Source organism: Taeniopygia guttata, chromosome 10 (assembly GCF_048771995.1).
Source record: "Taeniopygia guttata chromosome 10, bTaeGut7.mat, whole genome shotgun sequence".
Classification (NCBI taxonomy): Eukaryota; Metazoa; Chordata; class Aves; order Passeriformes; family Estrildidae; genus Taeniopygia; species Taeniopygia guttata.
This window is the reverse complement of record NC_133035.1, coordinates 18502646-18525896: the sequence shown is the minus strand read 5'-3', so window position 1 is coordinate 18525896 and position 23251 is coordinate 18502646. Positions and strand designations below refer to the sequence as shown.

The following is a 23251-nucleotide window of genomic DNA, read 5'->3' as shown; positions in this document are numbered from 1 at the left end:
CCAGCTCCCAGTCATTGCAGTGACCTCTGCTGGGACATGTGTGTTGAAAGGGACCCATCTCCTTTGTTTATTCCTTTCTTTCTCCGGATTCTCAACTTTTGCCTAGTAGATTAGGCTTATTTCTGGCTGCTCTACACATGTGCCTGCTGGAAAACCTTGTAACAGCTTACTTGGGCTCTTGGAAGAAATTATCTGTGCAAAGAGAGCCATGGCTTCTAATGAAATAGCTTTACAGTGACATAGTTTTAGTGCTGCAGTGTGTCTCTGCTGATTTTCAGGTTGTTTCTGGGCTAAAAATATGGCTCATTAAGACTTCTGTAACAGGATGCAACCATATTTTAAAGATATTCCTGTGTGTTTTTACAAAGTGATTTAACTGATACTTCATTTGGAGACCTACTTTGTAGGATCTTTTATCTGAAGTGGAGATGAGGAAAGAATTAAGTGTGTGTGTTTCTGATGGTGAGGATGTGGTGCTGGCGTGGAAGGCTGGGAGGGCTTGAGAGCTGCACTGGTGCCTGGTGCTGACTGATCAAAGCCACTGGACCAGCTACTTCCATTTCTGGTCTTCCCTGCTTCCAGACAAGAAGACAGTCAGAACTGCATGGAAAAAAGTTTTACCACCTATTTCATTTGAAGCTGGATGCACTTGAGAAGTGTTGAACAAATGGACAGTAGCCTTTCTTCTCCCTGGGGACAGCTTTTACATGGATGGGAAGCTACAGATGGGGCCCAAGGCAGAAATGCAAATAGGCAGGGCTGTGATACGAAGCATTTGGCAGCATCACAGGCTTAAAAGCTCCGTCCCCACGGCTGCTTGATCCTGCTTTCTCAGTTGTGCTGACACAGCTGGCTGTGGGCTGTACTGTGAACTGTGCGAGTGGAGCTTTGACCTCAAAACTATGGGATTAGGGCCTGTGCTGCTGGCACCGTGAAGCTGGCCCAGCCCGGGCCAGCCCAGAGCTGCTGTTGAGAAGCCCTCAGAGATGTACTCACTGTGGTTACAGCGAGCACAAACAGCTAATTAGTTTTTATAACCCTCTTTTGTTTGCTTTTGAACACGAGTCCTTCGTTTGCTGGCCTGGCTCCTGTTCAGTGTGGTGGCAATGTCAGCGGGGGTGTGTGAAGCTCAGGTTACACAGGGAGAGCTCAGACAGGTGTGGTTTCATTACAGGTCTTGTCCCTAAGCTGTTCCAGCCCTTTCCTGACAGGAGGCAATCAGTGTCGGAACAGGTCTGGCCCTGAGACTGTGAAAAAAAAAGGGTTTGAGGGGCAGATCTCCCCCAGTAAGAAGTTCAGTGGTGGGCTGACTGTTTTTTGTAGATGTAAAGGTCAGATCTGTTTTCTGGGTTATGTAGAGAGGTTTTGTTCTGGAACAGCCTGCTCCTGATGAGCTCCCATCTCTGCTGAGCTGCCAGGTACTGCTCTAAAATGTGTTTTTCCTACATTTTCCTCATCAGTAAATGTTGGAGAGGTCACTTTTTTCTAAATATTCCATTGTTGGGTGTTGAAGAATTTACTTTTTAGGTATGCTCATTTAAGGCTGTGAAGTTTTGTGTTCATATCAGCAACTTGGACAGCTTTAAACTCCCCTAGTTTTGAGCCTGCCCTACTTGGAGTTTGGTTTTAATCACAAATTTTAACAAATTGAGTCTATTGAAAATATTCTCAGTGAAACACCCTCATTTTTTTTTTTCTCAGAAGCTGTTAGCTGTCTTCAAGAAACAATATTTTAATTGAAGCCATGATAAAAGCAGAGCAGCGGTGGTTGTTGTAAAGCTTAATTTATTAAACAGCCTTGTTTTTAATGCAGAAAAAAAAAAGTAAAGAAAAAAGAAGCTATGCACTTTAAAACTGTCAAAATAAAACCTACAACTTTGAAGTCTTAAAATACTTTGGGAAATGCTGAATGTTTTTGACTGGTTATATGGAACAGCTGAACTGACTTAACTGGAACAAAATTAGAGGAACAAAGAGGTTTTGTTTCCAGAGTGTATTCTTTGCCCTTTGACAGCGCTGTCTGGCTCAGAGTTAGATACATGGAGCAGGTCTCTGTCAGATTCCCCCCCCTTTGCTTAGACTTTCCACTTAGGCAACCCCACTGGAACAACAATAATATGCTTACAAAAGAGCAAAAATTACAGGAAGATTCAGGGGCAAGAGCAGAATCTGAACCTGCCATAACTGTTGGGTTGGTTTTTTTGAAGGAGCCTGAGTTTCGTATTGATGGTGCCACATGTCAGTGCTGACTTTGGGGGTACCTTGGGCTAGCATGGCTTTTCCTGACTGGTGATTGATGTTGCATCCCACACAATTGGACCTTCTCAGCATGGTCTTGAAGTAAGAGACTTGTTTTTCATGGAAGATGCTCTGAAGATCTCCCAGCGAGCTCTTCCTGTGTACCCAGCAGCTTTCATCACCTAAAGAGTGAGAGGCTGTCTGTGCACAGGGGATATCCCTGGCTTGGTACTGGCACTCTGGCTCTGGGAGGTGCTCATGTGCTCTGTTCTTCTGTCATTCCAGGCTATTTGCTTGAGAACAGCCTCTCTGAAAAGTCTGTCTTCTGTTAAGGAAGGGCAGACAGCAGGAGGAGATGAGCAGCTGAGAAACTGAGCTCTTGTTTCCATGCAAATGTCATATAAAGAACAAAAGAGGGGAAGAAGAGTGTTCAGAGATGGGGTCTGCCAGCAGAAAGGCTTCAGAGTTGTTTTCCATGAGTAGCATCAAGTTCATGTGAATGTAATTTTTACACTGTTGTTGCTGTGGGTCTCATGGGTGAGTCACAGATGCTGCTTTTGTTTTGGACTTCTCGAGAGCTAAACCCTTCTCTTTGTGGGAATTTTGCTGATGAATTCACTACCGGAGAATAAGGGCTTTTAGGATCTGGTGCTGAAAGGAGTCACCTCTTGTTCCCAAATCTCAGCTTGTACTGGAGGTAGGATGCAAATGAACACAAGAGGTGCCTTGTGTGCCCCTGGGTGTTCTGCTGTGTCTGGTTCTGAGGATGCTGAGGGTACATTTCACTGACTGTAGGACTGCACTGTCCATGGCAGAGTGCTCACTTCCCTCTCTATGACATGCTGGAGAAGGTGCCAGAGGGTGGGAAGCCCTTCATGCCAGCTAAGACCACCAGGAAAACAGTGTTGTGAGCAGCAGCCTCAGCCTGCTGGAGTTGACTTTGAAGGTCTTGGGGAGGAGTTGGGACTGGAGATAGAGACAGCCCTGTGATGTGCTTGAATTGATGTGTCAATGGCAAAGAGCTCTTGGGGACTTGCTGCCATTCACTGCAGCAGGAGCTGGGGTGATTTAAGACTTGGCTGCTCAGAGCTCCCTGTAGTAGAGGGAACCAGATTGAAAATAAAGGCAACAAGAGTAAATATACATCTGCATCTTCCATCACTGCCCTCAGCAAGGCAGAAACCTCCCTTTATCAGCATTCACTTCCTTTTTACTATGGGTATCGAGTTGAGTTGCAAGCCAGTTCAATGCTGGAGCAGATGCACTCTGAATTTAGTAGCTTGCTTAGAAATAAGTATCAGCAAGATGTCACAAAGGTTAGGCTCATTATGAGATCTCATTAATTCTGTGAAATACCCTGTAGAGAATATATTAATATTCTTATTCTGTTGACATATATTAACATATATAATAGTTGTATAATTGTTACTAATAATTATGATAATAATAAGCTTCTACTGGTAGACAAGTCAAAATGGATATTCAGAAGTCCCTGTACGTACTTCTAACCCACAGTTCATGGACAGAGGTGCTGGTGCCTACAGTGGCAGTTCCTCTACCTGCTCCTGTGTGGGAGTAATGTGACTCTGGAGGCCAGATTTCATAGGTACAGTTGCTGTCTGTGCTGCTTGGTTGGGTCAGGAAGAAGCTCCTGTGCTCCTGGCTGGAAATTACTGTTCCCTACCCTGGCATTTGCTGCCATTCAGCAGAAGCACCTGAATTTGATGTGCCTGCTCTTGTGCCATTGCAGTGGTGCAAAAGTAAAAATCACCTTTGGTCTAAAACATTGGTTTGCAGAATCCAGTTCTGCCTGGCCCTGCAGAGATCACTGTCAGTGACAGTCTCATCCAGGGGTCTCCTTTCTTACAAACTCCAGGCTTTTCAGTTCGCTGCCCTAGATGAGATAAAGGTCTTGGTTGTGTGTGTTATGTGCGCATAGTTGCCACCCTACTAGGCCAAATCTTGCCATTAGTTCTAACAGAAAACCAGAGGGTGCTCTGATTTTTAAATCATTAAAAGAACTCAAAGACACATGGATCTTGAAAGGTTCTGGATTAAAATGTGTTCTTCTGTTTTCTTAAATATAAGACCTGCTAACAAGCACATGGAGACCCACAGCGATTACGATTCAAAGCTTGGTTCAAAGGGTAAAGCTCTTCTTGATTTATTGGAGAACATTATTCTGTGGCATATCTGAAGGCCAGATACAGGGTGACAAACCAGCAGGATTATGGCAAAGCAGTAATATTCAGGATTGTCCAAAGAAAGATTAACTTTTCCAGCCAGCTTTTACTGATGCAAATTGCCACCCGCTGTGTTGCAATAAAGAGCAGAAATAACTAAATATGAAATGCTGACTCGTAAAGGGGAGTCATCTAAAGTGCTTTGTGTTGCAAGATTTCATGAAAATGGTTTTGAAATGTTCTGCTGCATTTACCTTACAGAGAGGCCAGTTGTGCCAGCTGGCAGGTGCTCTCAGCAGTGCATCATCCTGGAGCTGTTTGGGGTGGAGCCTGAGCGCTGGAACATCCCGTCCAGCTCGCAGGGGTCAAAACAGGATTGTTCCCACTAGTGCCTTTTTTCTTTTTTTCTTCTTTTTTTTTTTTTTAATAAATAAATGTTAAAAGGTTTTGTCCAGTGCAGGTATAAAAGTCTCCAGCTTGGTTTCAGTCTCTTTTTTCTGGGCAACAGTTCCAAATCACTCCCTTCCCTGGCAGGGGGATGGCTCTCTAAAGTACATCTTAGGGTTCCTGGTCTTTAGGATCAATGCAAGTTGTGTTCAGTGAAGGTCTCTTTCATTAAGTTCATATTATACAATATAAAGGACATTTTTCTTCTTAGTGTGACCCTATTGCTCTGTGTTGTAGGTAACTTGCATCCTGGTGCCCAGTGTTACAGTTCCTGTTTCCTTTATGAATTGCTCTTTCTGCTGCTCCCATTGTTAATCCTTACCTGCTCTGAGTGTCTGTGGTATGTTGGATCTTTCTTTTTTGCTTTTTTTTTTTTTTTTTTTTTCAGTAGCCTGCATTAAAGTTGTGTGTTCTTTACAACAGACATCTTGGGCTTGATTTTTTTTTTGTTTGTGAAGCATCCAGTACAGTTTTGCAAGCTCACCCCAAGCTAAACACTACAACCTATAGACGTTGTCCTGCTGAAGCTTAGAGGTTATGATTTCCCTGAGTTTTGCCAAGACACTGCTGGGCTGGGTCCAAAAGGTGAATTCAGACACCACCCTCTTTCTCTAGAACTTTGTTTCCAGCTTCAACCCTTGCGTTCTCTCCCCTCAGTCTAATTAAACCCCACTGTAACGAATGCTGTGAAGCCAGCTGCCATGCTTTGGCAGGTAGCAAGCACAGGGCAGCAAAACCTCCAGCTAATCCATCCATGCTATGAAGTCATAAGAATCTTATTAATTTTTAAAAAGCCCTTGATGCCCACTAATCCAAATCAATTTTAATTTCTTTCATAAAGTCATGCTTCCATTTAAGCTTCAGCTAAGAATTACAGCTAATTTGTTCGATTTTATAACAGTATAATTGAAAAAGTGATTTTAATGTCCTGGCAACCATATTCCCTTTCTTTGGTTGTTAATGAAAGAATCCATTAAAGTTAAATGATTTGGGCACAGATTCAAGTTGAATCGCCTGAATATTCTAGGGGAGTGTTTCTGACCATCTGCTGCTCTGTCATTGGCGTTTGTGTTGTAAATGGGACCCAGAGAAGGACTTCACAGGTCTTGTTCAAACCATTAAGCGTAAAATATCATTTTAATTTTCTGATCTCAGTGTAAATAGTGGAAATACTCAGGAGAGTTGGAACTGCTCTGATCTGTGGGATCCTGCACTCATAAATATCGCTGCTGAGCAGTGCTCCCACATCCTTTCCAGGGGATCTTGTGGCTGTTTGTATTGATTACAGTACATCGTTCAGCAGCAGGTTGTAAGTTCCTTTTAATGACAGGCAAGACAACTGGAAGTGGAGCCTGTGAAGGGGAAAGCACATGTGATGGAGAAGTGTTTTTCCTGCTGCCTCGAGTCATACTCGCCGTTTCCGTCTGGCTGCGATTGGAGCGGTGCGTCCCAGGGAGGGCTGGTGAGCGTGAACAGACACAACTAATAAATTACAGCAGCTGTTGTCACTCCTGCCTCCTTTGCAGAGAGCCAGGCTGGGGCTCTGGGGCCAAGCTGGCACTCCAAGCACAAGCCTTCTATACGCAAACAGGGGCAGAGTCAAAGGGCTTCTGTGCTTTCTCTGTAACATACTCTTCCTCTTTCCTTTGCTGCCGAGCTTTCTTGCTGTCCTGGTGACATGCAGCACGCCTGACATGCTGGGAAGCAGGATGGACAGTGAACCAGGCATGAAATTCAATGGAGGTGCCTCTGACCCTCGCTGGAGGTGGATGAGTCTTTGGGTGCACCATTAAAGCTGGAAGTGTGCCTGTCGTACAATGTGAAAAAATAGAAAATAAGATTATAGGTCATATGTTTCTTTTGAAATAGTAAAGTATAGCCCAAGTTTCTAGAGGTCTTTAAAATGAGGGAGAAGCAGGATGGGCTCTGTCTGCTTGCTCCACAGCTATACACTGCATTTTGTGTGTAAAATTTTGAGCTACAAAGGCTAAAGAATTGTCTGGTAGAGAGGATAGGATGTATTAGCAGGGGAGTTTGGCTGTTGGATTCGGTCTTGGACTGGGGACACTGTTTCATTCCTCTTTGACTTTTGCTAAGGTTTAGCACTGGGTATGCTTCCTCTTTTTTTTTTTTTTTTTTTAATACTGTAGGGTGGTGAGAACTTGAGTGATAAAATATTCACTGTTGTAACTGAACATTTTTAAATTTAATGTATTTATATTCATATCTTTGGAATATGCAAAGCCATTAACCCAGGGGGAAAGAGCTACAAAACACTCTTAAACTGTAGCCCACAGGTGAAGGATTTTTGTGTATTTATTTGGCAATATTAGTTTCTAGTTAAGAGGCTTTTCTCAAGAGGGATGATACTGAAACTTGTATCATACTGTATACTTTTAGTTTTCTCAGACTTGAAGAGATGAAAGTGTATCCTAAAAGTATGCTAAACTGAAACAGTTGAAGTATAAAAATAGGTAATGTAACAGGAGATCTTCTTTCAGACTCCTCTGTGTCATTTGCAGATAAAGTGTATGTATGATGAAGTAAAATCAGGAACTTGTGCATCTCACAAAAGCAAAATAACTGGGTTTCCTTTCCAACATCAGTGGAAAATGCAGGAAGTCATTATGTGTTTAAACGGGTGTCGGTGAGATCATGCAAATCCAAGGCAGTTGTTTTAGTCTACAAATCTCAGGCTTATTCAGCCTGGACCCTCAGCAGCACAATTACAGTCACTGCAGCAAATGGGCCTTCTGATGTTAACACCAGCAGATAACAAAAATAGCATTTAATAACTTTCATTAGAGTTAGTGTTTCTAGGGCTTTGGGGCTTTGCTCTTTCAAATCATTTACATAATTTGCAGGTACAAGCTGCTGTGCCAGACTGTCCATCTGATTCTCGCTCTGATCAGAGCATATTAATGCACTTGTTTGATGGTCTGTTACCAATAATTACCTTGGATTGCATTAGGAGCATTTCCAGCATTGCAGCTGGTCTGTATTTTTCACTAAGTGTATTTCAGGGCCCAATTACAGGACTGTGATGTGTTATTGTTCCAGTGCTCTTGTTCAATCTTGCAATTTTAATGTGCCTCCACACTGTAAATCTCTGAATGCAAACCCAGGGCTCTGTCCTGAGTTCCCTGTGCGTCCCGTGCTTGCAGCAGCTTCTGCAGGGATCATCTCAGCATTCCTCACTGGCTTTTTAAGGGAAAGATGAGGTCCAGGAGATGGACATTGCCTTGGAGATGTTTGTAGAGTGAAGCCTGAGGTTTGGTGCTCTGTTTTGTGGGTGTGGAGTGGCTGGGAAAGGCCCAGGAACAGCTCAGTCTTCCCTGGATCAGGCAGTGTGGGGTCCCTGAAGCGGCTTTCAAGGATTTTAGTGTTTAAGTCACTTTGGCACTTTGAGCATCCTTCAGTGCAAGGGAGATTCACATTTATATTGCTCTACATGGGACACATCTCCCTGTTCTGCTATGAGACACCTTGGGGAGAAGACCTGAAAAAGGCTGAGTTTAGCAAATCTGGATTTTGAAATTCTAGGCTTCCTCTGCCTTCAGAAACCCTTCTGGGGTCAGAGGGGAGAAAGTGAACGCTTAACCTTCGTGAAAGTCAAGCACTTCACTGTTATAATTGCCACTGACAATTCAACACAATGAATAAATTATTACTGCTATTGATTTGTTTCATCTTTCTGGACCATTTGTTGCAGAGGATACATCAGCATAACACACATCTCAATGAGAAGGAACTCAATCTTGAGAGCTGGTGTGGTGTTTGTTCCTCTCTGTTAGGCATCATCTGTAGACACATATTTGTGCAAATCTGATGCTTCTGTGGAAGCAGGAGAGCATTTAGTCCTTTCTAGAAATTGGTTGGCATTTTACTGGGTTGGAGTTTCCAGGGCTGTGTGGGTTGGTGGCTTTCATGGTCTTTGGTGGCTGAAATGAACAGCTTCAGTTGACTTCAGCATTAGGAACATTTTCAATAATACTGCCATGGAGACCTTTTCAGCTGTTGTATTTCCTTGGTGTTTTCCTTGGTGTATATTATTTATACACAAAGGTATTCACTTCCCCATGTGAAAAAAAATTAATTCAATCCCAGTCCAAACCAGCACATCTGTTTACTATAATTACAGCTTTAGATGATATCATTCTTTCCAGGTATGGCCCATAAACAGTGTTGCATGTGTTTTAGATGTTTCTTTCATGCCATCCTTTCTGCTCTTTTGTTTTGACCTGGGGATTTGAACAGGACAAAAGCCAGAGGCTCATGCCCAGCATTATTCTTTGGGGAGAGTTGCATGCTCCAACTTTCCCCGCCAGTGGTCACCTGGGGTCCGGATGTGTGCCAGGACTTGAGGAGTACCAGGCCCAAGCTGGGGAGTGACCAGGACACTGCACACACACCATGGCTGCAGCTGGGTGTGTGCAGGGTGTGAAGGGATTGCTCTTGGCATGGCTTCCTACCTGGCCCCTTGATATGGGGACAATGTGACACTCTCCACATGCTGCCTCGTGCTGCCTGCAGTGCCGGGCTGGCACCCAGCTGCTCATGAAAGGCTGGGATCAGCTTAGTGACAGGGGATGATCTGAGAGTCCCTTGCTGCCAGCTGGATAAATACTCCTGCAGCAGTGGGAGATGCTGCATTATTAAATAAACCATCCAGGTTGCTTATATGCAGAATTAGGATAAGGTTGGCTTCCCACTGGTGAGCACTGCTCAGCACTGGAACTGCTCTGCTGTGCCTGGATAGCAAGTGTTAATAAAATGGTCTTTTCAGCAGCTCTGGAGATTAGTTTTAGGAGCCTTCTGTTCCGGAGAGGCTTAATGGGTGTTGAAGGTGTAACTGTCTTATTCCTGTTGCTATTACAAGGTGGAAAGTTCCAGTAACATCTGGTAACTAAGTAGGGAATGTAGGGATCTTGACCCTTCTGTCTCATAGGGCTCCTTACAGTTTAGTGGAAGAATGTTTTCTATTTTATTGTGCCGTGGGGAGGCTGAAAAAGTGATGCACAAGGGGATTTAGGTGTCCAGCTCCTCTTTCAGCCTCCCATTCTGTAGAGATCATGGGAGTGGGGTGCTCCAGGCCCAGAGCTCCTCTGGTTCTGCTTTCAGTGCTGGTGTTGCCGAGCACCCAGCACGCAGACCTTCCTCCAGATTTCTTTCTGGGTCACCAATTGCCAAGTGCAATTGCCCTAAAAACAGACTGAGACCAAGCTATTGACTTGTAATTGTCAATGCATAAAGTTTCCAAGAAGAAAGAGAGCTTTGTGTGGCTTTAATGGGGACACACTGAAGTATAGTCACACTTTGAATTAGACAATGGGAACGTAAAGATTTTCTACGGCTCCTAAGAGCCTCTGAAGAGCATCGGCAGAAGGTTACATTAAGCAGAACAATGGCACAGTAGTTGGCTTGCTGAGAGGTAGGAAAACCCTTTGGAAGGAGTAACTTCACTTTTCTTCAGTGCTGTTCGCTCCCAATTAAATAAGATTAATTGTGCTGTTGAGTTCCAGGAGTTCAACATCCAAAATAAATACATAAATTATGGCAGGCGACAGTGCAGAGGCTCAAATGCAGTTTGAATTCCTGCCACCTCCTGTGGGATGTGGAGGGGAGAGAGGAGCCCTTTCCTCTTACTGCCTGATATCCCACAGAACACACACGATGACCGAGCACTCTGCTCTCCTTGCCTGAGCCACTTTCTTGCTCCTGGGAAGGTTTTCTTTGGCTGAATCTCTGCAAGGTGCACAAGCCAGTTTCAAAATGCCAGATGTGTGTGGAATAGGAAATGTGCTGGCCAGGCTCCAGGCTATGGGACCTGCAGCACAACAGCGGCTCCCCAGGAAAATCTTCGTCTGCCAAGAACTAGAAGTGATGTCAGCTCTGGAAGTGTGTCAGATTAGAAACCCTTGTACTTTGCTCCCTGTGAAGTATTAATCTCCCAAGGCCTGTGCCGCAATGGGTCCTGTCTGGCTTGGCTCAGCTCTCTTTGTTTTGGGCTGGGAGTGTTGGAGGGCTTTCACAGGAAGGCACTGGAGGCTGTCAGTGCTGGAGGCTGCTTTGGGCTGGGTGTCCTTGAGCTGCTCCCAGGGCGTCACTCAGCTGTGCTAAAGATGGGCCTCCCCTGCCTTGAAGTGAAGGTTTGAGCCTTAGAATTGTTGAGTGGGCTGGGGTTTGTAGGAGTGGTTGTGCCTTGAGATCTTGTGTGTGCTTAAATGTCTTTGGCTTTCCTTAGATGAATGAGCTTCTTGCAAGAGAAGATAGAATTGATGGAGATGTGCTGTCAGTCTTATGGGCCTTACTCAGGGGTTGTGGATCAGGTGATTTCAGCTGTGCTAGAAAAGGAACACAAATATGCCAGTGCACTGAATCCCTTTTGGTTTATGCCTGAATGTTTTGTTTTCACAGCAATTACTAAACTACGACTTGTTCTCCTCTGCACAAAGCCATTTGTCTCCTGTTGAACAGTAACCTTTTATTTGCTCGTGCTGTGTAGCAGAGCTCAAGGACATGTTTACTAATGATAGCCAAAATTTCACCAGAACAACCTTCTCCCTTGTCTAGGTTTTTCCACTTTGATTTAAGTGGTTAAACCTCAGGGAAGGGATGGGAAATAGCCTTATGTGCAAGGATACAAGTGGGGGGTTCTGCTATTCTTAGTCATGGAGTGAAAGCTCCCAACCCCTTGGGTTTGGAGTACTGCATGTCCTGGATGTAAAACCACTGCTGTGAGGGTCTCACCTCTGCCCAAGTAATTGCATTGTCAGCAATCTGTCAGACCATGCTGCGTTGCTCGCTCACACTTCACATGCTTAGTTATAGATTTGAAATTAAAACACAACAGAATCTGTTCTTTTTCCCCTTTACTCAGTGGTGTGTTGGGCTATTCCTGCCTCCCTGTGATGTTGGGGAGAGGAGATAATAGGAGTGGGGTTTGGCTGGACGCTGAGATGTGCGACCGGGGAAGGGCTGTTGGCTGGTTTAATGTGGATTTTCAGAAGCCTGCCTTGGATCTGAACTCAGGCTGGCAGGGGCTGTGCTCCCATGGAGGGCAGAGGACAGCTTTGTGCCTTGAAGATTTGACGACCTTTGTTCGTTTGAAACGCCCTGTTTTTTTATGCCACTCAACAGGAGACTTTTTAATTTACTTCACTGGGCCTGGATGCCGGAGGTGGATGGATGGCTGATGGAAGTGAGGAAATAGATGGGAGAAAAAGAACATTTTCTCCTGGGCTGTTTTTATGCACAATATAGCCTAGGGGTTAGCAACACGAGGGAGAGTGAAAAAACCCTGCAGAGCCTGGGTCAGAAAATATAATTTTCATGGGAACAAAATGCTTTTAACTTGCTACATCAAAGACCCTCCATTCCAGAGCATTCTGTGTTTGAATACATCTGCATTCCCCCAGAACTCTGTATGTGAATGCACATGTCATGTGTATCTACATGTGAGTGTCTACTTGCATATACATTATGATCTGAAAGCTGTTACTCCCCACCTTGGGAGCTGAAACTACTTCCAGCAGGAGTCAAAAGCAAAAATCTGTTTGGCTCCAAAGCACAGGTCTGTAGCTGGAGCACCTGCCTAGGACTGATGTGTAAAAAGCCCTTCTGGCTCCTGTCTTGGAAGCCCACCTTGACTACATTCATTACAGCATCACCTCTGGCAGGTAAGAGGGTGGAGGTGAGCAGGAGGCTGCGCAAACACATGGCTCTGTGCTTAACCAGGGTCCTGTCCATTTCTGTCACTACAGGATGAAGAATGGAGGTTGGAAATAGTCAGCAGCTTCTGTAAGCACTTAACATTCCTGATTTCATTTGTCTTTGATCTCACTTGGACTAATTTTACTCTCTTCTGATCCCTTCCCTTGAAGGGGCTTTTATCTCATTGTCAGGCTTGCTAATTTAGTGTGGTGTTTTGAACCAGACCTCCTCCTATGTTTCCAGAGCCTGGAAGGTATTTTTTCCTTAATCAGGGAGTATTTATGCAGTTCTTTGAACGTCTTGGGACAAAAGTAATACTGGGGCTTTTTGCAATGCCAAGTCTGCACTCTGGACCCTGCTGCTCAACCTCTGTATGTGCAAATGGCTTGTCACTAAAAAACTTGCAGTATTTTGGGGCCAAAAGGGCAGGAAGGAGGGCTGAATGATTTGAGACAGGTCAGAGCCGACTGGTGTTGGGTGGGAACTTCATTTGCTCAGCTGGAGGCCTTCCCAGCAGGCTATGTAAATAATAAACAAGGAGGGGTGGTCACACATGTTTGACCAACCAAGTAGAAGCTTGGATCCCTGTATATTTGACTTTGGGGAAAAGAACTGGGTGATTTTGGGATATAGAAACATCACCACATGTTTTTGAAAATCAAATAATTTTTTTTTTTTTCTGTGATGGAAAATATGTTCTATTCTTATTCTGCTACAAGCAGGTTGAGTTGACTTTTTAAGGAGTTGAAGTTTGAGAGGCTGATAATTGCTTCTTACTGTGGGAAGCTGCACTGCAGATCCCTTCTCTATTCCTGGCTGTCCCCTCGCGCTTCACCTTTGGAAGAGGAGGAGTATTTTCAGCAAAATGCCATTCTAATTACTGTCTGAAAAAACTAGAAAATAGGACACATATACAGGCTGTTTTCCCAAGTGATGAACAGGAGCTTCTAAAGATGGCAAATGTAAGGAAAGGCAAAGAATGAAGACTTTACTCAACAAAGTTTCAAATCTTTTGGAATAAGCCCTGCATCACACAGCTCAGCCTTTGCCATAGCAGTCCTGCCTCCACAGAGGTGATGTGTACACACAGGCTGCCTGAGCCCTGGTGACATGCTGCCAGCAGCAGTTGCTGCAGGGACATCCCTTCAGAAAAGTGTCTGTGTCACTGCTCCTCCATGGATGAGGATTCTCAGGGATGGAGGTTCTCATGACAGCATCTGAGCATGCCTCCTGTCCTGAGCTCAGCGGAGTTTTCTCCAGCTGCTAACCCTCTTCTGTGCTTGTCCATGTCTCCTGCACAGCTATTTGGTGTGCTAAATTTCTCACTACTCTTGCATGAAAGGCTTCCAGAGGCAGTGTCTTTCCAGTACATCCAGAGCAGCCTTTCAGCTTCATGTTCCCCTGGGAACCATCCATCCTCCTGGGGAGCCACTGAGTTCTGTAGCTCGATGTGATCCTCAAAGGACCAATCTGCCCTAGGGGACATGAATGGGCAGAATTGCCCTACAGGAGGGCACCTGGTGACATTTGCCTGACCTGGACCTGCCAGGGCTGTGCTGACTGAAAAATCCAGGAATTCCATTGTGGTGTGTACACACTGGGAACTCAGGGATGTCTGCTGCTTCTGCCTGTGCTTTCTCCCTGCAGAGTGTGAGATAGCAGCATGGTGGAAGCATCCATGTGGGAAAACCCTAAATCCAGGGAGTTGCAGGTAGCTCTGTGTTGGCAATGGCTGCCCCTTTGCCACAGAGAACAGTGTCTGGCTGTTGTGCTGACTGTGATGTGGGCATCTCTGTATCCTGCTGGATTTGTCTTTGGGAGATTGCCCCCTGGATGTCCTGGTGAAGGTGACAGAAGAGGGTCTGTTCTGTCCCATAACAATGACAATCAACAGGCAGGGCTCTTTTGTGGCCTTCTCCTCACTGAAGGAACAGAGCTGGCCAACGCTGAGTTCTCAGTGGCCGTTGTACAAGCCAGCAGCGATGACAAACCTGACAAGTTCCCGACCCCATGGGCACCGGCTTGGCCACGCATGGGGACAGGGTTAGGCCCTTCCTTCCAGGGGCACCTGCGGTTTCCAGCACATGCCTTGAAACAATTCCATCTCCCTGCATATGTAATTTTGCGTGTCATTGCCCCTAATTGCATGCTTAACACACACTCTTTTTAAAGTGCAGCCCTTTTATCAGCAGTAGGTAGTAGCAGGTTTAATAGGGTGTTTGAATTCCTATAAAATTAATCTGTAGCCTTCTGCGATAGGAGACGGGCAGGGAGCCATGTGGTTCATATCCAGTGTTGATAAACTTGTTATAGAGGCAGGAAACATTTCTGATTGGAGCAGTGACAAAATAATTTGGAGCAGAGCCATAAAAAGAGTGGATGGTGATGGTTTGAGCACAGCAGAGATTGAAATTGCTGGTGTGTGGAAGCAGTGCTGCCAGCTAACATTGACTTAGTGTCTCTGGAGAACTCTAACGGCAAATGCATTTTATTAATGGCAATATTCTTTTAGGAAATGCTGAGCATTGTTTCAGAGGTGGAGCCCCGTCGAGTACGTGGGTTTGGAAGTCAGCCAGACCAAGATCTGTTCAGCTGAGCTTGTTGCTGGTCAATGCTCTGGCCTCTGGCTGCAGCAGGAAGGTTGCCTAAGGGCATGCGCTGGGTACTGTCTGCTAATAATCAGAATATCCTTTTCTAGTGCAGAAAATGCGTCCATCCCTTCTCACTCTGGGTTCACTTATATGGGATAAAATGCTCAGAGACAGCAGGTCATGTTTTTAACTGTTCTTTTATTGTCTTTCCTTTGAAATGTGTTTCCCAGAACATGAACATCAGTAGGAGTTTCTGCTTTCCCAGCTGGACTTGAGCTCTTACTGCCAGTAAGAGCGGGGGGAGCAGCACTAACTAGGTTGTGGTCACTGGCACTGCAGTGCCACTTTTCCTTGCATTTAATTGTCACATGGGGGCTGATCAGCCTTGGAGGAGGCTCTGACATGCAGGTTGAGAGGGAAGCCTGCCACGGCCAGCCATGGGAGCTGGGGCCCTTCCACATCTTCTGTGCTTGCTCTTACTGTTACCACCTCTTCACTTCTTCCAGCTGCTTTCTGCTTGAATCCAGCATGGAAACAAATGTGGACAGCAGGGCACAACAGGGGTGGCTGCTGGGCCCCTTGAGAATGGCAGAAATGGTGGAGGTTGTGCAGGCTTAGGGATGAGGGATGGAGAGCACAGTGCACAGGAGTCATGGACTGTGCTGGTCACACAAAAGGGCTGAATTTCACCTGGTACCTCCAACCATGGTTCCTTGGCTGTGTAAAACTGGGATGTGACTAAATCAAGGAAAGTAACTCCCACTGCAACACTGTCTTTTCTTTGCAGGGAGGCTGTCCGAAGGGGATTCTCTGGAGCTGAGCTGTAGTGCTGGTCCTGCAAAGGTGATACTGGAGCCAAACCAAGTGGTGATTTTGGACTGTAACCTGACTCCTGTTGAGCAAGTGATCAATATCACATGGAAGAAGAATGGGTTTCCATTAGTGGAGCAAGAACATCTCCATGTGCTTCCAAATGGATCGCTCTTCATCTCATCCCAGGCTGTGGCAAAGGACAGTAAATATCCAGAGAGGGATGATGCTGAGGGTAATTACTCCTGTGTGTCTCACACCTCCCTAGGGACTGTCACCAGTCAAATAGCTGCAGTCAGATTTTCAAGTAAGTGTTCCGGGGGTTTTGTTCATTCTCTTTCCTTTTCCTCCTGGTACTTATTCAGAAATCTGCTTCCCCAGAGCTTGAGATAAAATGTCTGGGAAATAAAATCATAATAATGATGTATAGATGGGATTTGAGATAGTCCACAAATAAGCAATGGTGTAGTGTCTTCCTGTTTCCCCACTGTTAAGATCCTGTGTAACTCTTCCAGGTAAGTGCCATCAGCTATGAATTAAAAACGGGACCCTCCTCTCTCCAAAAGACAGTACTTGTTTTTCCAGAGAACTTCAGAGCCCTGAGTGCAGCACCCTCTGCTTGGAGAGGTGGGGGGGGGTCTTGCTGTGGCAGCCTTGTGAGGTGAATATCTCTTTGTATGGAAGAGATGAAAGAAAGGGTTCTTCAGGGCAGTTTTTGTTTGGATCAGGAAGGACAGTCTGAGATCTGAACTGCTGAATCTCTGCACAGAGTTCAAGAATAAAATTCCTTTCTATTCAGGCTTGGCTCCTGGGGTTTGTTTTAAGTGAGTGCAAATAAACGACTCCTTGACCTGCCAAATAGGTGAGGCTAGAAAATAATGCAAATACAGTAACACTTCTGTCTAGTACAGTGACTTGTGTATGTTAAATGTTGCTAAAAACAGCTGCACAGGCACACCATGGGACCTGTGGGGGGTGAAGGTGCAGAGATAATGTCCTGACACTCCCTTTACAATGGGATGTTTTTAGGCTCTGGTACCCTAGACAGGGCCATCCAGGTTTGGCCAAGTGAGTGTTTCAGTCTATGAGCACTGTGCTGTAGAAACCAGAACTGCTGGTGAAGCTCTGCCAGATGAGGGAAAAATCTTTGACCTTTGCAACACATCCTCCTTTTCTGCTCAGAAAATGTTTAGCATGCAGTCAGGGATCCTGCACACAGGTATTGTTTGGGAGGAGCTGTCATTAGTCCAGATGGATTTATTTAGCTGCTCCTGCCTCAGTTCCAGACAGCCTGAGTTAGGATATATGTTTTCCTTTTTAGGGGTGACTTATGTTGAAGTGTGTGCTGTGTCTTGCCCAGTGGCAATGGGCTGTGTCTCTTTTATGGTCCTGGGTTTATTGTTTGGTGTCTTATGAATTAGAACAGTGGAGACATCTCAAAATGGGGAGGCTGACTTAAATTGCCTCCTCTCCTCCTGAATTTTCCAGAGGAGCATACATGGGTGATGCCTCTCTCCATCCCCTTCTGTGTTTCTCCCAGAAATGGGAAATTTGAGGTGAACTCTTTCCTTATGTGTACTCATATGTCTCCTTTTATTACCATCTGCACAGGGAAAATGCTGCTTCTATAGCACACACATGCACCTGACGTAACACATCCATTTCTGAGCAGGGAGCAGTGAGAGAATTGATTAATGAAATGCATCTCTCGCTTCAATTTGTTCTGAGGGTTGGGCAAAAGCACTTGCTCTGTTAGCATTCAGCTGGAGCAAGTGAGGATTGTAAAGGCTTGGGTTTTTTCATTTTTCCCCCTGCCACTGAACACAGTCTATCCAAAGCTGGATGGAGTGGATGGACTTACTCTTTGTGCTGATTGCCTTGGGGACTGGTAATCAGGACAGGGCAGTAGAAGAAAACCTGTTCAGCAGGTGGGATGTGTTATTTTCTGTCCTGCAGGTTCTTTCCTTCCCTGGAATGGGGTTTCCATGCAGGGCTGTAGGGCTCTCTGTGCCACTGAGTCTTGCAGTAACAAGTCGGAGCATTGGGTATTTGTAGCACCTCCCTTGCTGGTTTGGTGCTGTGTGGTGTCATTTGCTGTGTTTCAATCTTGTGGGAGTCCACTTCCCCCCCTGACAGCCCCAAGAGCAGCTTTGGCACCTCTAAGGGCTGCCAGCTTCCCAGTGGAGGGAGGGGATGCTCCTGGCAGCAGTGAGCCCAGAGGCTGGAGGAGGCCTTTTGGAGCAGTCAGGCTAGAGTGTTGAAGGTTGAATGGCATGTGAAGGCTGTGACAGTGTGAGGGTTTCCATCCTTCCACCGTGGTCCAGGAATTCAGTTTGTTGGCATTTTACTGGATAAACATATGGCTCACTGCCCAGTGTTCCCTGGCACCCTGTGTGCCACCAAGGGACCCATGGCATGGTCCCTGTCCACACCTCATGGCAGTAGCAGCCATGGCAAATGGGGAAGGAGCAAGGCTGTGAGGGCTCATGTGTGCCTGTTAAACAAGCAGCTGCTCAGGCTGATAAATTGGGTTTGCAGGTTTTCCTGAGCCCCATGTGCTCCCACGTGGAAGTACCAGGGGTGTTATTGTAGTTGTGGGAAGGTGTAGCTTTCTACCTATTAATAACTACATTGATGAAGATTTGTTAAAGCTTTTAATTTAGCTTAAACATTTTGTGCAAGGGAGGTTGTAGAAAATTACAGTAATTGTAACTGTCAGATGAAGACGTTTGCTGTGCCTGGAGGGAATGGGCCAGCATCGTGTGGCTGCTGGCAGGCAGCACGGGAGAGGTTTGGAGTGTTCCTGCACCTGGAGGGACAGGCCACAGCAGGAATTAACACACAGGATCTCTCATCATCCTCTCTCCGCACGGACAGTGTGTCTTCTCTGTGGCACCCTGTGTACCTGAGATTTGAGGAATGTCAGAGTAGGATTTGTTCTTACTTTAAGGATTAATTTTATAGATTTTATCCTATTTATTTTGTGAATTAGGGGCATAGGTGAGTGAGGGCCAGGGACTGTAGGCAGAGCCATGCTGGGCAGAAAAATTTCCTGAAGATGAATGCACAGGCTCTGGACCATCCATGACTTTAAATGTGGCTTTAGATGCTGTTCTGGGTGGGTGGGGAGCTGGCTCCTGTGGAGAGCAGGAGCAATCCTGTGCTGCCATATGGCCCTGCAGACGAGCGCTGTGCCTGTGCCGTGCCGGGGGCCGTGGCAAATTGCTCCCACGACTTTCTTTGAGCGTTCCCCTTCCACCCCCGGCCTGCTCAGAGGTGAGTCACTCAGAGGGGGATAGCCTGGGTGGTGTATGAGATCTGAGTGGGGGCTGATGTTGCCCCCACCTTGCAAATACCTCCTAATAATTGTAGAAGGTACAAAGAGGACGAGCACACGGAGAGTCTGGGGGCAAAGCGCTGTGGGAGAGAGCAAGGAGCCCCTTTCAGAAGGCTGAATTCCTTGCATAGACTGCATTTTCTGCCTGGGGTGTAGTGTTGCTGGCTGGCAGCCTTTCCAAGCCCACAGCCTCCTGCACGGATCACTCTGCTGGGAGAGGGGGAGGGTGCTGTGTTTCACCATCCTGCAGTCACCCCTGGGCTCAGGGCTAAAAGCCTTGGCACACACGGCTTGGCTCCAGCTGGGTTTAACATGTCAGCAGGGAGGGAGCTGCCTGCCCCACTCCTGGAGCTGCAGAGCCCGGTGGGTCGGCTGTTGCTGAGGGCAATTTGCTGTAATGTTCTTCACCTTCTCACCTTCAGTGGGTAATTTTTACTGAGTGGCCTATTAAGGTGTTCAGGATAATCAGTGCAAGGGGGCTGGGAGATTTTGTGGCTCAGGATGGCTTTGCAAGCTAAACCTTAGCTGAGAAGTTGAAAATAATGTTGAGTATGTGTCATCTTTGCTTGCCTTTTCCCCTCAAGCATCTCCTTTCGCTGCCTCCCTGTGGGAAAACCTCTCACTGTGCAGCACTTCTGTAGCAGCCCAGACTGTGTTTGTGGGAGGATAACAGCCTCTCCAAAGATCCTGTGGCTCCAGGGTGAGCAAGTGTGCTGGAACCTGTCCTGCACTTGCTGTGACCTGCACACATGTCCGTGCAGCATGTCCAAGTGGCAGGACCTGCTCTCCAGTCCTCTCTTCCTTGCCTGATTCTTTTTCCTCCCAGCAGCAGCTGTTTGCAGCACAGCTCTGAATCTCACTAGAGGTGCTGTATGTGTCCTGCCTCATCCATTCCACCCTGGTACTCCTGAGGATGAGAGAGGAGGAACACAAGGGATCACAGCATGCTGTGATGTTGGCCCCAGGCTGGTGCAGATGCTTATGGAGCAGTGATGAGCCCAGCCAGCAAGTCTGTCTCTGCCTGACCCTTTCAGGGCTGACATCCAGGGATCTTGCTCAGTTCTGCATCAAAGGAACTTTTTCACTTCTCTTGCTTTGATTTGGTGTTACTTTCTGTGCTCAAAAGATCCCAGTTGAAGTTCCCTGTCCTCTCCTTCATGGAGGAGTCTGCAGGTTGCTTCTTTCAGAGCTTGCAGGGGTGATTTTTTCCAGCCCATCCCTTTCCCCACTGTCCCTAACCTCGTGCTGTGAAAGGAATATGATGGAGCTGCTCAGCCTCTGAAGCCCACCCCAAGAGTTCTGAGATGGTTTGCTGGGCATTGCCATGGTTGAACCGCCAGCCCCCACGGAGCTGTCAGCCTGTTATGGCTTTGCCATCAGCTGTGACCCACCCTTGGGAAGTGTGGCTGTTTCTGTGTGCTCTGAGCAACAGGGACACTGTGCTCCCTAATCAGGGTTGCTGTTTGGTCACACTCCTCCACATCCTAGTGAGATTCTGTCAGGGGTGCTTTTCTTGGCTTTGGAAGAGCCATTCCAGCACAGTGGGCAGATAGGGCTGGGTGGAGATGAATGGCCAAATTTGGTTCTCAGCTGGGAATTTAAAGCTTGCAGGACCAGGTCTGGCAGGTGATAGCCATGAATAATCACGACAGGTTATTGCCTGGTAATCCAGGGAGCCCAGGAGGATCTGACTTCTTTTGTACACCAAGATGATGTCTCATAATAGTGAACAGCAGAGAGACTGGTGATGCTGTGTGAAGTGGAGGAAACAGAAATGCAACAAATATAATTTTTTAGGATTCCTGCCTCCCATCATGATCTTCCTGAGTACATGACCCTCCTGAGCCTGCCAAAATATTCTCATTGATACCTGTAGGATGAGAGGAGAATAATGGGAAAGAGGATTATGGGTATCTGCTGTCAGGAGAAGGTTGTTTTGATGGTGGCATCCTGAATATGCACTGGTATTTGATGGATTTTCTTTTAAACTCTTGGATTCAGCAAGTTTAATTAACATGAGCTTAAAAGGTTTTGTAATTTGTAGAAATTACTCTGTGGTGAAGTAGTCTGCAGTGTATATTTGAGAATATTAAACCAGTTGGCTGAATTAAGGCCTAACACATTAATGTATTTTTCAAAATTTTCCAGGAAAACATTTTTCATTCCATTTGTATTGAATTGAAAAACTAAACGTGGCAGACAGCTGGTGGGAGAATTTGGTCTGTAGCTGCTGCGTAGAGCAATGAGTTGTTTGAAACATGTGATAACTATTTAAATTAAAGAAAAACACTAATGACAGCTGAGAATATGCCGAGGTTAAGATGGGTCATGCAAAAGCATTTCATTTTCCCAACTGTACATATTTTCTCAAGCTCACACTGCAATAAGGCATGTATATGTGTGCATGAATGTTTGTGTGTGTGAGTTGCAAAGAAAAACTTCAAGTTTGGAGTCCTACAAAATCCAAAGCAGTGATGGATGTTCTTGGAAAGCAGTGGTGAGACAAGGACATAATTGTGTTGGAGGGCCAGGAGGTCACTTGGGTCCTTCTGAGCACAGTGCTGTGCTCAACCCAGCATTCAAGTGTGGTTTTTTGGCTGAAATGTATGTTTCTCATTCCATGTTTGGGGTTTCTGGCACTTGTGTTAGAGCATTGTTGAATGGATTGGTCTGGCAGGGTGGGTTTCACAGCAAAGGCAGTTTAACAGAAATGGATAAAGCAGAAGCCAGTTCTTCTGGGGACTTTCTGCCCCCATCCAGGAGCCTGCATGAATGTTCAAAACTCCACCTGTGACTGAGATTGCCTTTGGGTTATGCTGTTGTGGGACAGATGCTGACAGCCTTGGGGGAGGATTTCTGCTGCAGGGTTTTGCTGTGTGCATGGAAGGGTTGGAAGATGAGGCAGCTGTGGATTGTGGTCCAAGAGCAATTCCAAACCTTAGTGCTTTGTCTCCAAAGCAGTTCAGCCTCTTTACTATGGAAAGACATATAGAGAGAGGTGAGCCTTGGAGAGCAAGCAAGTGTCCTGGCTTGTATGAAATCCATCCTCCTCTTACCAGGGTGTCTGGATCCCCTTGGCTGGCTCCCATCTGCTTGACTAGGTTGAAGTTGGTTTTTGCAGGAGGAGAAGGAGGGTCAAAACCTTTATGGGCTCTGCCTCTGGTCTCCAGCACTGCCAGCCTGTGAGCAGTTGATTTGTGTAACTTGACATCTGGCTTGTTCTTCCTCTTGCCTTGTTTTAATTTCCTGTGGCTGCAGGAATGCTACAAGGCAAGGGAGAAACTCTCATCTCTGGTGTTGTGGCATTTCCCCTCTGTTTCTCATTCTGTGTCCTTCCCAAATGGAGCAAGTGAACATATAAGGAAGCAATTTAGGAAGGTAACTGCTGAAGCTGCCAAATTGCCTGTCTCACTCACACTGTTGCTTTAAGGTAGAAAATGAGGAAAGCAGCAAATTTACACATTGAAACCTTTCAGTTACTGTTGCTGAGGGTCTGTAGGAGCACAGGAAAGGGAGGAATTACATTTCAGGCTGTCTTCAGGAGAGAAAAGCCTTTCTCTTAGCTCATACATCATAACAGGTTTGCATTTCTCAGCAGAAACACTGAGTTATTAACTTTCCTTCCCTTCTTCTTTCCCCAGCGTTATCACGCTTTTTCCAGCAGCCGGAGTCGCAGACAGTGGAAGAAAATGGCATGGCCCGGTTTGAGTGCCGGATCGAGGGGCTGCCCTCCCCTGTCATCACCTGGGAGAAGGACCATGAAGCTGTTCCTGCAGAGCCCAGGTGATTCCCTGATTGCTTTCTCGGGTCAGCTTGAAAGAGCAAAGCAAAACCTGACCATTTAGGATGTGGAAATCATTGTATAAAATGATAGAATGACAAGACAGGTGATAGACAGGTGATATCAGGTTTGGACCTGATAAATAAGTGAT

General features: G+C 46.1%; 1 protein-coding gene across 2 annotated transcripts in view; it reads left to right on the top strand.

Annotated features, from left to right (window-relative positions):
• IGDCC4 (immunoglobulin superfamily DCC subclass member 4) overlaps positions 1 to 23251 on the top strand; it is an 88170-nt gene that overhangs the window by 14745 nt on the left and 50174 nt on the right. For both annotated transcript variants that reach the window (XM_030281223.4, XM_030281224.4), the window contains exons 2-3: positions 15960 to 16289; positions 22961 to 23102. In XM_030281223.4, the coding sequence (XP_030137083.4) occupies positions 15960 to 16289; positions 22961 to 23102 (472 nt within the window). The remainder of the gene's footprint in view (positions 1 to 15959; positions 16290 to 22960; positions 23103 to 23251) is intronic.